This window comes from Echiichthys vipera (assembly GCF_963691815.1).
Source record: "Echiichthys vipera genome assembly, chromosome: 3".
NCBI classification, from domain to species: domain Eukaryota; kingdom Metazoa; phylum Chordata; class Actinopteri; order Perciformes; family Trachinidae; genus Echiichthys; species Echiichthys vipera.
The window spans coordinates 24355145-24369230 of NC_139828.1; the positions used below are offsets into that span (position 1 = coordinate 24355145).

Here is a 14086-nt window from a genome sequence, read left to right on the forward strand (position 1 = left end):
TAGTCATGGTTCTTCACATTCAAGTTTTTCCTCTGGAGCACTGGTAGGCTGCCCACTAGAGTAGCATGTTTCTGAAATAGAGCGTCAGTCTGCATGCAGACCGCATTCATAGGGCATATCTAGTTTATGGGGGAAGATGCTAGATGTAGTTTCTGTAACCCTAACCCAAACACTTTATTTTAACCTAACTTTCATAGCTAGCTAGCTAGCTGCTACCATAAGTGTTGACGCCTGCGCAGTATATCAGTTTTGTTCAGTAACTAGGGTCGTAGAAATGCGGTCCATGACTGCTTATATGACTTGTTTACTCCATAAACCGAAAGTCTGACTCAAACAGCTTATCCGCGGAGTAATACAGTGCACGATACAGTTGCACTTACTGTATGTGTAAGAATATGTTGAGAAAATGTAGCGCCAAGGGAAAGGGTCTGATTGCAAGATGAAGCAGGGAAAATATTCTATTTATAGCATACACTTAAACTGATAAACATTTTCTTAGGTGGGCCTTTTCTTAAGGGGACTAAAGTAAATTTTGGTTGAAGCTGTTGCCCCAGTCCACAGCAGGTACTAGTGTCTGTTTCTCCAGACTAGAGGTGTGCTAACCACCATCTACCGTAGGTAACACTGATTATGGATAAGTACCTCATACAACCTCATTTAAAAAAGCTGAACTATGCCTTTAGCTTTAAGTGTTAAGTGTAACACTGTGACTATTGGCAACCTATGTGAATCCATGGCAACAGAACATTCCATGACAAAACTGTTTTGTAATCTGACCAGACTTCAGGATACATTTTGAAATATTTTTTATTTAATAATACAACAGTTTTAGATTAAGATTTAAATAAAACAAGTTTCACTGCCAACACATGGCAAAGTAAACAAAATAAATGGGTTTCATAAATACAAAACATGATTTCAATGCAGAACCTGTTTAGTACATTTTTCATCTAAGCTGCCGCACTGATTTTATATATTTTTATAGATTTTATTATATATAATACTGGTTTTCAAACAATATAAAAGGTGCTGCCCCACAAACACCACATTTTTCTCATGCTTCATTATCAGGTGTCTTTTTGTCTTTTGAGATTTGGAAATTCTCTTGCAAAATAAAGCAGCACTGTAGTGTCATATTTTAGTCAATTTAAACACTAAGTTTCCACATAAATGATCAAAAGATTTCTGTCAAAGAAACATTCAGTGTCCAAGTGTCTCTGTTTTCAAATGGCTATAGAGTACCGTTGCTTTTTTCCTCCACAGTGATGTCAGTCACACCATGAACCTGTGTGAGCTGCTTGCAGTCCATTGAAGCCAGTAATTTCCTCAGTCCAGGCAGAGTGGGGACAAGGTGCTCAGTCAGAGACACATTGGCACGACTACCAATATCTCTGAGGGTTGGACAGGAAATGACAGTGGCAATCACAAAAGAGAAAGATAAGCAAGGTATTTTCAAAAAACTGAGCAAGTATATTTTCCCTCCTTACCCAAAATTAATCTTTCGAGCAGTTAGCAGGCCCAGTCCTTCAACGTGGAATATCACGGCTTTCAGCACCTGTGCTAGTGGGTTGGTAAATGAAATCTCTACTGCCATCTTCTGCCCTACCACCGCCTTCCCAATTGGCTGTGTGAGAGAACAACAAAACAAGAAAACAAAAATCAGATCAGAATTCACATTTTAATCTTCTTACTAGTAATATTGTTTGGCTTACCGTTATTATGAGGTCTGGGGTCCTGAGTCGGAAACTGAACTGAGTGGCCAGGACCTGCTGTGTATCTTGGACCCTGCCTGACAGCGTCAGCATCAGGGCGGCCTGGTCTACCAGTTGGTCCTTATAATCTTTGTACTCCAGGGTCCACTCCAAACACTTCACTGTAGACAGAAAATGTAGGCAAGTGAGTTGCAAGTGTATTTCCATCTTTGTCGTCTGCCTTATTGCTTTTTAAGCTTTTTTTTTAATTGTTAAAGCAATCGTTTGATATTTTGCTTTCTTACTTAGAGTCAGATCAGAACACCAATAACGCCCTCATATCCATCCATTAGATATAACGCTGCCACCAGCAGCCAGTTAGCTTTGCTTATCACAAAGACTGCAAACAGGTGGGAACAGCTAGCCTGCCTCTTTCCAAAGGTAACAAAAACAGCCAAACTTCACCTCTAAGGTTCACTTAACATTTAATTTCTTGTTTGTTTATCCATGTGAAAGCCAAAGTGAATGGAAGATTTATGTGCAATAATAAAATATTTCTTGGCTGGAAGCAGTAATGTTTACATTACTTAGCTTTAGAGGTCTGGTAGTTGTTTCCAGTCAATGAACTAAACTAAGCTAACCAGCTGCTGGCTGTAGCTTCATATTAAACAGACAGAAAGGAAAGTGATTTCAATCTAACTCTTGTATTTCCCCTAATACTGAACTCTTCCAGGATAAAAAGCCTTTGTTCCTTGTTACTTTTCTTTGCAGTTTGCAGAACTTTCCACTCAAGAAATGCCAAAACCTTCATATTCTTCTTGCACCCCACGATGACTAAGAAGCTCCTCTCACCTTCGTTGGGCAGCAGGTCCACATCTGTCTTGTCCGTTCTGACTGTGGCCTTGTGGACGCCGGTGTAGTACATAACTGCCACCTGGCTGTGCAGGATCAGCTGGCGTGGCTCTGAGCTGCTGTTTCGCAAAGTGATGGTCAGCTCTGCATCCTCTCCCATTTTTGGACCGTCACCATCCATGGTCACTTCTAATGAGACGTCCTCTGCCGTGGGAGAGGAGTAGGCCTCCGCTTTGGAGCCATAGCTACATGCTGTTTCCACAGCAATTCGTTCCGCCTCTGTGCCTGAGAATGACCAGAAATGTTGAGTTTAGTAAACAGACGATACAGTATAGATATCTTGGTCAACCCACTTTTGAAAAGATTTTTTTTATCTCATACGCTGAGTTTCTATCATCTCCATTAAATGAGCATTTTATTTTTTGATACCTTCAGCGTGTTTGTAAAGGTGCGTGATGTCATCGCGTTCATCAGTTCCAACAGCCTTTGTGCTGATGAAGTGGCCCACCACCTTTTTCTCACTGTAGATTTGACTGAACGTGCCATCTAAGTTCTTCTGCCAGTAGATTTTATCACTGTTCACCTGAAAGTGCGCAGAGGGGGAGAAAGAGAGAGAGAGTTAGAAAATAAAGCCCTGAACAGATGGGAGACGTCACGCCTCGCTTGATGTACGCCATATGGCTCATGATAAGTTCACAGCACATGCATAATCTAAGAACACAAAACAACGCCTGAAAGATCAGTTGTTCCCTCCTGTGGATCAAGTTTGTGAGGGAAACTCTATTTTAGAGGGTTTCTTTCCTGCATATATTTTACCATTCTTTGTCTACAACTTTCTATAAGTGCAAAACAGAATATATGGAGTGCTCTTAAGGTAAACTATATATTCCACAAACCTCAGCAAACACAAACGGAGAGTCATGTTTGAGGAAGACCTGACCATTGCGCACTGCAGCAAGAGAAGCGGGACCACAGCGGAAGGTGCCCTGGCTGGTCTCCTGAGGTGTGGCGTCGACAGCTTGCCAGCCTCCATTGCCGGGGGGCAAGTCTGGTCGAGCCATCCAGCAGTCGGTCCACACATGAAAGTTCCTTTAGGGAAAGACTCCAAGGTCAGGCTTAATAGAGTAGAGTGCGAAACATGTCACGATGAGACAGCATTACAATGATGGTGACAGGACGTACCAGATAGAGTCAGCGTTAAGGTAATCTATAGGTTCCAGGTTCTCGTCCAGGTATATATCTGTTGTCAAGGAGACGTCTGTGTCATGAGCTGAGCTGAAGTTGGTCACAGTTCGACTGGGAATGCCCAAACACCGTAAAACTAAAAAGAACATAGAGGGATAAGGCGTTAGTGGTCAATATCTGGGCAACATTTATCCGTTACATGTGATAATAATAATAAAACAAGCCAACCTGTAGTGAAAACACCAGCAAAGATCCAGCACTGGCCGTACTTAACGGGAGTGCCATTATTTTTATGGTATTCCCTCAAGATTTCCACACTTCCACTCCAAACTGTTGGACTAGTTCCAGCTGAATAGTCCCCTGACCAGTCTCCCTCCACGACACCACGATCATCAGGGGAGTTGATCTGGATAAAAGAAGCAGTGTTTTGGTTGTTTTTAAATATATTTCTGAGTATGACGTTATAATCTCAGTTCCCAGAAAAACAGAAACCCAACCCTGCTGAATAAGACTATGCTTCTCTTCTCTGACAACATAGTTTTAACAGGTTCACTGCTAAAACTCAGTTACATTATTTCAGTCTCAATTACATTCAATAAAGCAGATAAAAGAATGGTTATATGTATTTTTATGAAATGTGGGTCTATCCATCCATCCATTTTCTGTAACCGCGTATCCCAGTAGGGGTAGCGGCGATGCTGGAGAAAATCCCAGTTTATCGAGACACGGGGTACACCCAGACTATGTCAGGGCTGACATATAGAAACAGACAACCTTTCACGCTGATATTAGCACCAGGGTCATCCCCATGTTCCCCAGTCGGCGATGGGAAGCGTCATGCCTCGATTAGGGGATGAGGGTCAGAGTTAGGGGGTAGTGTTAGGGTCTACATAGGAATATTTGCCATGGAATTCGGCACTGATTTTGGAAAAAATAACAGACCGGGGAACATTAGACTCTTTCTTTAAAAAAGGCGGAACATTGGTACGCTCCCTTGGCACCTATAGGCAATTTAGAGTCAACAATTAAACCCTGACACCTGCATGTTCTTGGACTGTGGTAAGAACCTGGAGAAAACTCACGCTGACACGGGGAGAACATGCAAACTCCACAGAAAAGGGCCCCAACTGGCTGACATGGTCGACCACGAACCCTCTTTCCGGGTGTGCTAACCATCACTTTGCTTGCTAATGTTAAGCAATATTGTATCAAAGTTATTTCCCAGTGTTTCACATTAGACAATGATTGGTTTATGGATTAGCGACGTTCCAACTAAAGCTGCCTGAATATGTTTTCAATATGTTCTCGAATCTCAAATTTCAAAGAAGTGCACAGACATCTCCTTCAGGAGAGGAATATGAAAACACCTCTCTAGTGACAGAATGTGCTCAGATACAAGTCACTAAAGTCAATGTCAGAAATTTAGTAAAATTAAGAAAAACACTTTTTTTGTGTAGAGGGGGAATTTGAGCATTGCAAAGACCTTTCTAAATTTACCATTTTGCACTAGAGCACAAAAAGGAGAAAAATCTCTCCGCCTAGACCCTGGGATACTAAAGGGTATCCTGCTGAACCACCGCTGTGATGTGTAGAAACTGTTTTTATGGCCACAGCTGATGGCACTGAGCAGGGTTTCAACTGTACCGCTCCAGCACATTATGAGGAGAATGTGCAGGTCGGTAGTTGAAGTGTGGAAAAATAGCACAGTCTCACCATGGCTGATATGACTCGCACCACATTAATTGGGTCTCCCCAACCAGACGCAGGAGTTCCACTCTTTTCCAGGACAAAGACACAAGCAGCAAGAATCCCATCATCAAACTGAAACCAACACACAGAAAACACACGCAGGGTGATTGGAACCAGCTCAGTATGTTTACCAAAGACTGAAGCATTACACAGGAACCCACTCACCTGTCCATAGTTCCATGTCCGCACTCCAATTTGATCCTGTGTGCCGTAGTAGATGCGTCCGATGTCATTCAGGACATATTCCTGCCTCTCCTCCTCAGAATCCAAGAACACTGTGTCATCTGACAGAGAACAAGTTAGAATTTTAACACACATTTATGGGATTTTTTTGGTCGAGTGCAGAGCTTATGTCTGCAGTATGTCACAAGTTTTACTGTGTTTACAGGTTACATCTCTGCTTCATACGCATTTTCTCAGAAATCAGAATCATAAATACTTTAATAATCCCAGGGGGAAATGGTTTTGGTTGCAAACTCCAGCTATACAAACAACATATTTAACAACAACAATATTATACAGCTAACATATATTTGTAAAAACAGAAATATAAAACAGTATATACATATATAACTATATATATATATAAATTACCAAATTTACAGTACATACTAATCAAAAGTACTGTAATAATGTGCAAAGTACCGAAATGATGGTGAACACCAAAGCTCATAAGACTAATGAGAGATGCTGAAGTCGTCCTATTAGTATCTCCAGGGGCACGATATAAAAAACATTTAACATACACTTATTTGCTTTCTCATGGAGTGAGATGAGAAGATCAATATCTCATGTCTGTTCAGTATAAAGACCATGACGCACCAGGCCAGAAAGCCCTAAAGGCTACCTTGTCCAGTGTGTCCAGTCTTCCAGTTCAGTTATTTCCTCTCATGCAAGCACCTGACGGCTGACGTACGGTGGCTGATGGATGTCGGTGAGCCTTCGTCAAAGCTATTTCTCTGGTTTGTTGTGTCTGGGCCTATTTGTAGCCTGTTAGCTTAGCTTAGCATCAAGACTGAAAATAAGGAAAGCTAAAACTTACTAATTAATATCTATTTCTCTACTTTATGGTAAGGTGTTTCTAGGACGGTGTATAAGGGCCGAAAAAACCCATAAAGGATTATGGACCCGGGAGAGTGGGTAATATTTCAAGAATGAAGTCACAGATCTATGAGATCAAAGTCGCAGATTTACAAGATTAAAATGTATCAAATCTCGTAGATTTTCCACTTAAATCTCATTAATCTGCAACTTTTTTTCTCAAAATATTACCCTCTCCCCTGGGTCTATAATTGTTAATGGGTTTTTTTGGCCCTAATATGCCGTCATATGTTTCGGACACATGTAAACCTTTAATGTGTCTTTGATGCTTTTTTAATCCAGTGTTTACCTTCACACCAGGGGTTGAACAACAGGTAGATGTCATTAGCAGGGTCGTGTATGGAAACAGCCTGGCCGTTTGTACTATTTGTTTCCACTGTGAATTGATATCGGCCAATGATCGCCGTGGGGGGAGAATTCACCGAAAGCTTTATCCTTTTGTCGTCCTGTTTCACAACGGCAGCCTCCCAACGGTCGTCCTCCAACTCCTCCACCAAAGGGATGACTACATGGGTTCCCTTTGACACTGTTGGCAGTGCCCCTGGGAAGAAAGGACACAGGTGAAGGAATAAAGCATGTGGAATTCATATCATGCCCAAACAGAACTGGTCTCATTCAATTTAAGCCACACCTACATTCCTACATTATGTTTGAGTAACATAAACAAAAGAAGAATCCAAAATGTACTTCCATGACAATATATGCACACACACACACACACACACACGCACACACACACACACACACACACACACACACACACACACACACACACACACACACACACACAAACACACACACACACACACACACATGACTCAGCATGTCATGACAGCATTTGACCTCAGTGCAGGTGTGCCATATAAGGAATATTTGGCATCAGTTTGCTGTTCTGCCACAATGATATGTCTTTCTTAAACCGTGCTGATGTCTAAGGTAGCTGTAGTGCTTCTGCATCATTTAAAGAGAGATACCAAACTCTTCAAAGGGCTCAGTGTTTGTTCTAGAGGAAGAAACTCATGATTACCTTACATAGACGTTCCCTTAAAAGTATGTGTGGAAAACTACAGCCCTCCCTGGATTTTACCCTCTACCCTCAGTGGGTGTGATTTGATGTGTTTGCAAATGTCTCAACAAAATTGAGCCACTTTGTTGCGATTTTACCATGACATGTTTATTTGTGTGAACCCTCCTACAGAGAAATGGATGAAACAACTAATGGGAAATAAACAAGCCTCTGCATTACACGACCAAGAAACTGAACTGACTCCTTTTTTTGGTGACTTCCTGTCCTCTTCTGGTGCGTCAGAATCAGTCACATTTCCATGAATATTACTGAGCACATTCACGCTCCCGAGAGGCCAAAGTTGAGGCCCGGAAAATTTCACAGTTTGACTGGAACCTGTTGACGCAGCAGGGGTGCCAAATGCCCCCTGCTTTGATTTAATGAAGGGGGCTGTTTTCAGTCTTAACTGCTGCTTAAAGCAATAGACTGACATTTGGGGAAAATAAGCTTTTTTGCATAGAGCTAGATGACAAGTTTGATGCTATTGTCATATCGTTCCAGTAAATATACAGATATAGCGTGGACTGCTCTGGGCAGTCCCATAAATCCCCCCTAAAATGTCAATTTTGCACACAAGATATCTTATAATCAAAGAGGCAATACATTCATGCTCCCAGGGGGGAAAGATTATTTTAGTTTCTACTGACACTTAGATAGATAGATCCTAGATAACTTGAATTTTAAAAACTATACTTGATGGATTGGGCTGTGATTTGCTTCATGCTGCGGGGCTTGCTTCTCAGAATACAGGGTGTGGACTGAGTACATTGCACTGTAGGCACTGTTGAAAACTGATACAAGCAGAGCAATGGCACTTTAAAATAAAATATCTAACATTTTCGGAGTGCATGATTTCAAAAGACTAAAAACTTGCATAATCTGCAGCTGCTATTATCCTCAGGCTTAAGACTGGTATGGCAGATGGCTTCTTTAAATTATTGGATGATTATTCACGATAAGTGTTTTTTATCACACCACATTGTGGACTTAATAAGTTGCAACAATATATGTTTTTCTCTCAAGGCAACATAGGAAATATTTATTTTTCAATTTCATCTGCAAAATAGCAACCAATCAGTATACCATGCATGTTTCCTCAGGGATTTTCATCCCTGGTATGGATGCACAGCCTTTTCAGTAAAAGAGACAATGTAATTATTCTCTTCAAGCTTCACTTGTTATCACACACAGCTATAATTGTAGGATCTATATTGGTCTGTGTCCTCTCTGCCTTACAGTACCCAACAAAATGAGTGAGAGAGAGAGTGAGAGAGAGAGAGAGAGAGAAAGAGAGAGAGAGAGAGAGAGCGAGAGAGAGAAAGAGAGAGAGAGAGAGAGAAAGAGAGAGAGAGAGAGAGAGCGAGAGAGAGAAAGAGAGAGAGAGAGAGAGAGAGAGAGAGAGAGAAAGAGAGAGAGAGAAAGAGAGAGAGAGCAGAAACAGAGACAGTTGGAGGTGGCAGCATCAATGGTGAACTGTCAGCAGACAGGGTTTTTAGTTAGAGCGGGACTGAGGACTCGGCATCCGTAAAACTCCCTCCCTGAAGCATAGCAACCAGAGCTGTTACCATAGCAATAGTAACCAAAAATCTCTCTCCCTTCCTATATCTCTCACCCTCCATTCCTATCTATATATGTATCTATTTCACACACACGAATGCAATAAAATTTAAATTCCCCCCACACACAGACAGCCAAAATAACAGTTTAAAACACGAGCATGAACAGCAAAGCTTCCTTCTGGTACATCTTCGCTTCTCCCGTAACCCTCAACCCACCACCTTCCTCTCTGCCCCTGTGACTGTCTAGAAAGAGGGAAGTCTTAATTATCATGTGCAACTATACACAGGGTTGCATGGAGGGTCAGGCTGGATTGCGTCTATCCAGTTTCACACTTGGCCTCAGAAGCCAGTCATGTAGGAAATTAGTATTCATAAGCATGGCTACTGTCTGTGGAATCATAGTTTATTTTGTTGTGAAAGCTTCTGTCTTCATAAAGTTATTCTGATGTCTTTTTAGAACCGTAAAACATAAAAACACAAATGAGCAACTTTCACACACAGTTTCTTTCAAAGACTCTGACTCACCTGTTTTAAGTTCAAGGTGAAGTTTGTCAGTGTCGGGGCTAAATGGTCGAGACAGGGTAATCCACATCTGGAAAGTCTGTCCTCTGCGAATAATAAAGTCATCACTTTGGTAGAGGTTTGTGTGGTGCTGTGTGCGGTTCACCCCTGATTTACTTTTCAGCAGATCAATTGAACGCACTCTCAGGAGGAGTTCTGCGAAAACAAAAACGAATACATGGGTGAAGTCTGTCTCATGGCCGGCATTTACTTTGCTTGATAAGGAACACAATTGCGAGCTCTCTGAGATGCCATTTACCATCAAGCTCGCTGTCGTTAGTCTCAGGTTTGTCTGTCTCGGGCTTGTCTGTCTCATCCTCCTTGTCCAGCTCATCAGTCACCAAAGTGTCTTCGACATCATCTTCATTTGGCTTTGGACAGCAGCAGGGGCAGACCTTACGCAGCCATCTCCGACATGCATTTTCTTTCTCACCACTGATTTCCTCTGGCTCTTCCTTTTCTTCATCTGCGTCATCCCCAAATCCGAGAGTGACTGATGGAAACCGACCCACTGCAGATCTGTCTCTCATTGATCGGGTTTCTACAGGCATCCTAAGAAAGGCTTTGACATTGATTATGCATCAGTTACTCATAAGACACAAAAGGTTGTCTTTTGGATAGAGGTTAACACCAGTCTTCACACTAAAGACTGCTGTGCATATTTTACTTTGGTTTAAAAAAGTGACTGAACGTCTACAGTAATCTTAAAGTTAATTCCTTGTACAGCTGAGCTGAATTAGTCTAAGATTGAGAGTGAGGCAGGTTTTATTTGAGTCCCATGTGTGTGTTGCAAATGGAATGAACATCACAAAACAAGCACATAATGGTCAAATTAAAGAAGATTCCTAAGTGCTACATCGAGTGACAGAGAAATGATTAACTTCAGTATAATGTGAGTTGACTCCAGACTAGATGATTTAATATTCATTTTAAAATAAATGTAATGTGTGTATTTTGGGGCTGTGTGTAATACAATACAATAACGAGTGTGAATCTTATTCTTGATGTTAACCGTTTATCCTTTAGTCATATAATTGTAAAGGTGCTCCAAAAAAGTGGACTGAGATCGCCTCCACGTTGCCAAAAGGTGAAATTAAAACAACAAAACAAAATAAAAAAATGTTTACGTCAATATGCACTAAGATGTACGCATAGCCGGACCGGCTATCACAACAAACAACAGAGAAACTCGGATGTGGGGAAGTAGGCCTACCCCTAAATACATGTACTTGGGAATCACTAATATATATGAAGAGACACAGAAAAGCTCCTGTGTACTTGTACAGTATAGTGTAATAGCCCTCTGTTCATTTACTGTATAATCCTGTAGGCTACAGATATTTTGATAATCGAATCTAAAGTATAAAAAGAGGAACTGATTCATGTGTGATTTTGCATGAAAGAGCTTTTTCTTGCAGTAAGAACAGCACATGCTGAATAAATCTGATACTGATATTGCTGCTATGCATAATAAATCCACAACTATTTTGAATTGTTCATTTTAGCTTTGTAGCCCACACACAGAATAATCCTTCAGGACATCAAACAGCAAGGCTGCTTCCACTGTGTGATACCATCAGGACACAACTGGAGCTGATCCACTGTTGCTGAATTACAATCCGATTAAGGAAGTCCGTAGAAGCATCCAGGAGATTTTCTGGGGAGGTTAGCACATGCTCTGATTCACAACTGTGCTTTGACAGAATTCAATTAAATTTAAACATCGAATAAAGATCGAAACACTGTGCCCTCTGAGAATCAAAGAAAAATGCACATGACTTCTGCAAAACCTGCAGGGCGATATGTTTCAAATCTGTCATGTTTGCCTCTCAATTCCTCCCTCCACTTGTGTTTGTTTTGCTTGGATGCTCACCTCACTCTGACTTTCATCTTTATAGCAATTCCAGCTTTCAAGAAATGCTACAAAACCACTGAAAACCTTTCCCACCCACACTTTACATTACTCTGCAACAATGCCTGTTACAGTAGGAGGTGACTTAAAAGACTCCGACGAAGCCATAGCAAGACTGACACTGAGTTCACTCCTCATCATATGCCACTGGAGCTGAGACAGTGAGTACAGACAGACTGCAGGTTAAGAAATGCCTCCTCCTCCCACCTCAGCATTGTGCTCATATTTACTGCAGACAGACGAGGCTAAAAACAACTTAACAAAACCATGTGAATTAAAAAATAATCCATATTGACCTGATAAACTAGCAAACTACTACTGTACAGAAAAGTGAACAGTATTCTCCAAAGTAAGAAACTTAGACTTTGTTTTTTCAAATTGCATTCAGTGAACCAAATGAAACTTTACTTTAGTAGTGAACAAGACTAAGAAGCCATGCTCTGAGGCTAAAGCGAAGCAAAGCTTTGTGCTAAACACTAGCATTGACATGCTAACATGCTGATGTTCACAGGCGCATACATATCTTCCCTGGGACCTATGTTCCCCGCTTTGTTTGTGACCTTTTTAAAGGTCCTATGTTCCCTGGTTTTCACAGAAAGGGTTCTATGTTCCCTTGACTGTTATTTTTTCCACAAAAAGTGCCAAATTCTATATTCCAATATGCCTATGTAGACCCTAACCCAGGCCCTACCCCCTAACCCTGACCCTAACCCTAACCCTGACAAAATGCTGAATTAAATCGGCGAAGGCAGAAGCTTACACGACTGGGTAGGACCCGGAGAACATAGGGATGACCCCATGTTGACCCCCTCAAGCACTAAACACAGCTGAGGCTGGTGTCATCAGTTTAGCAGGTAAGTACAGTCAAGGCTGTCATAGTCATTGAGATATCTGCAAAAAAAAGGCTATCCAACCAGTATTTCCATCCCATGCCAGGAGCATGTATGTTCAGCTAAATGTACCTCTGATTAGCCATGTCACTAATGCATTTTCACCTGCAAGTGCCCACAATGGTAATGACTGGGAAGCCTCAGTAGGTTGAGAAAGTCTACTGACGGGTGGGCCCTCACAAACAAATTATAAGTGAAAATGATGTCCACCACAGCACCTGTCTCAGGGCCAAAAAAAAGGGCGGTGGAGGAGAAAGATTGCATGGAATTGTGCTCCATATGGTTGAGATTACAGTCTGCTTGCAGGGCAAAAAAAATGACACACCCATACAGATCAACAAAACACTTTGCATCCAATAATCTGTTGAATAAATAATAAAATGTTTGCACTGCTGTCTGTAAACTAATGCAGTGTGATGAGGAGGTACAGTGCAATCCTCACCAGGCTGCACAGCAGGGAGAGCGACATGTTGTGGATGATAAGATGCCCGACCACTGTGATATGAGTTCCCCAACGCTTTATCATCCTCACTATCATCCCCACTACTCACAGCAGGCTTTCTCTGGCTCCCTCTGGGTCGAGGCACAGTTCTGGGTGTCTGCATCCAACATGCTTGCTGGAGCCCATGTGTTTGCAACTGAATCATACACAGCCCCATATCTTGGAAATGGTCCTAATGTCAAATGAATTGAGTCTATGTTCACTACGACGTGCTATTCATCAAAGTTGGACATTTTCCTCCAGGAGGGTGATGATCCAGCAAGCATCTCTCGGCTGCACTCATGACCCGTTCACTGCTGATGTCAGATTCAGTGCATCCACAGGGTGCAAATTAACACACAAACACTGACTTTGTTTTTGTGCCTGAGCCAAGTGATGTAAATATCTTGACCTTTCACATCAGTCATGATGTGATGATGATGCTGTCAATGTATGGCATTATTATTCTGGTTCGTTACACTTTTTAGCTGTGGGTCCCATGTGATATATTACATATTTTTGCAAAGAAAGGATCCCTTTCTCTCACATTGTGAGATGTAAAACAAACAAACAATATGTTATAGCTGTCTTGTGCAGTTGTGAGTGAAGAATGTAAATCCATTCAGGAAACAGATCGACGTTAAATGCACAGTCTTGTTAATCATGCAAAGTAGATATAAGTCCTATAGAAATACTTTGTTAGGGCATGTCTCCTTTTCATACACTGTAAATCAAGAGAATTACTTGTGCATGCAATCCAAGAGTCCTCTGCTCAGGAGAACAGCTTGAATGTGAGTTAACTATTGTTAACAAAATTCATAAATCAAAGGCGTCATTATCAGGCTGTATAAAAAACAAGAGCAGAGCTACACGTGAAACAGCTGCTTCAAACTCACTCAGTTCAATGACGGAAGAAGTGAAACAATGCAGACTGGTTGAAGAAATCTTCTGTTCGCTGCGACGTCTTTGTGTTTCACAGACTACGAGTTCAGACCTCCTTTAAATACTTGTGAGCTACAGTAAGACGTTGAGGAGGACA

The 14086-nt window shown here is 41.5% G+C and overlaps 1 protein-coding gene across 1 annotated transcript; it reads right to left on the reverse strand.

The window, feature by feature from the left end:
- Nucleotides 1-896: 896 nt before the first annotated feature.
- LOC310966649 (protein-glutamine gamma-glutamyltransferase K-like) lies at nt 897-14016 on the reverse strand. Its single transcript, XM_083940456.1, has 14 exons — nt 13944-14016; nt 10024-10326; nt 9729-9920; nt 6868-7119; nt 5643-5761; nt 5442-5549; nt 3957-4134; nt 3726-3864; nt 3440-3632; nt 2973-3126; nt 2544-2828; nt 1713-1873; nt 1488-1624; nt 897-1391 (listed from the first exon to the last, which is right to left on the reverse strand). Exons 2-14 carry the CDS (start codon nt 10313-10315, stop codon nt 1232-1234), a joined length of 2370 nt encoding a protein of 789 aa, XP_083796582.1. The 5' UTR covers nt 10316-10326; nt 13944-14016; the 3' UTR covers nt 897-1231.
- Between the last annotated feature and the right edge of the window lie 70 nt (nt 14017-14086).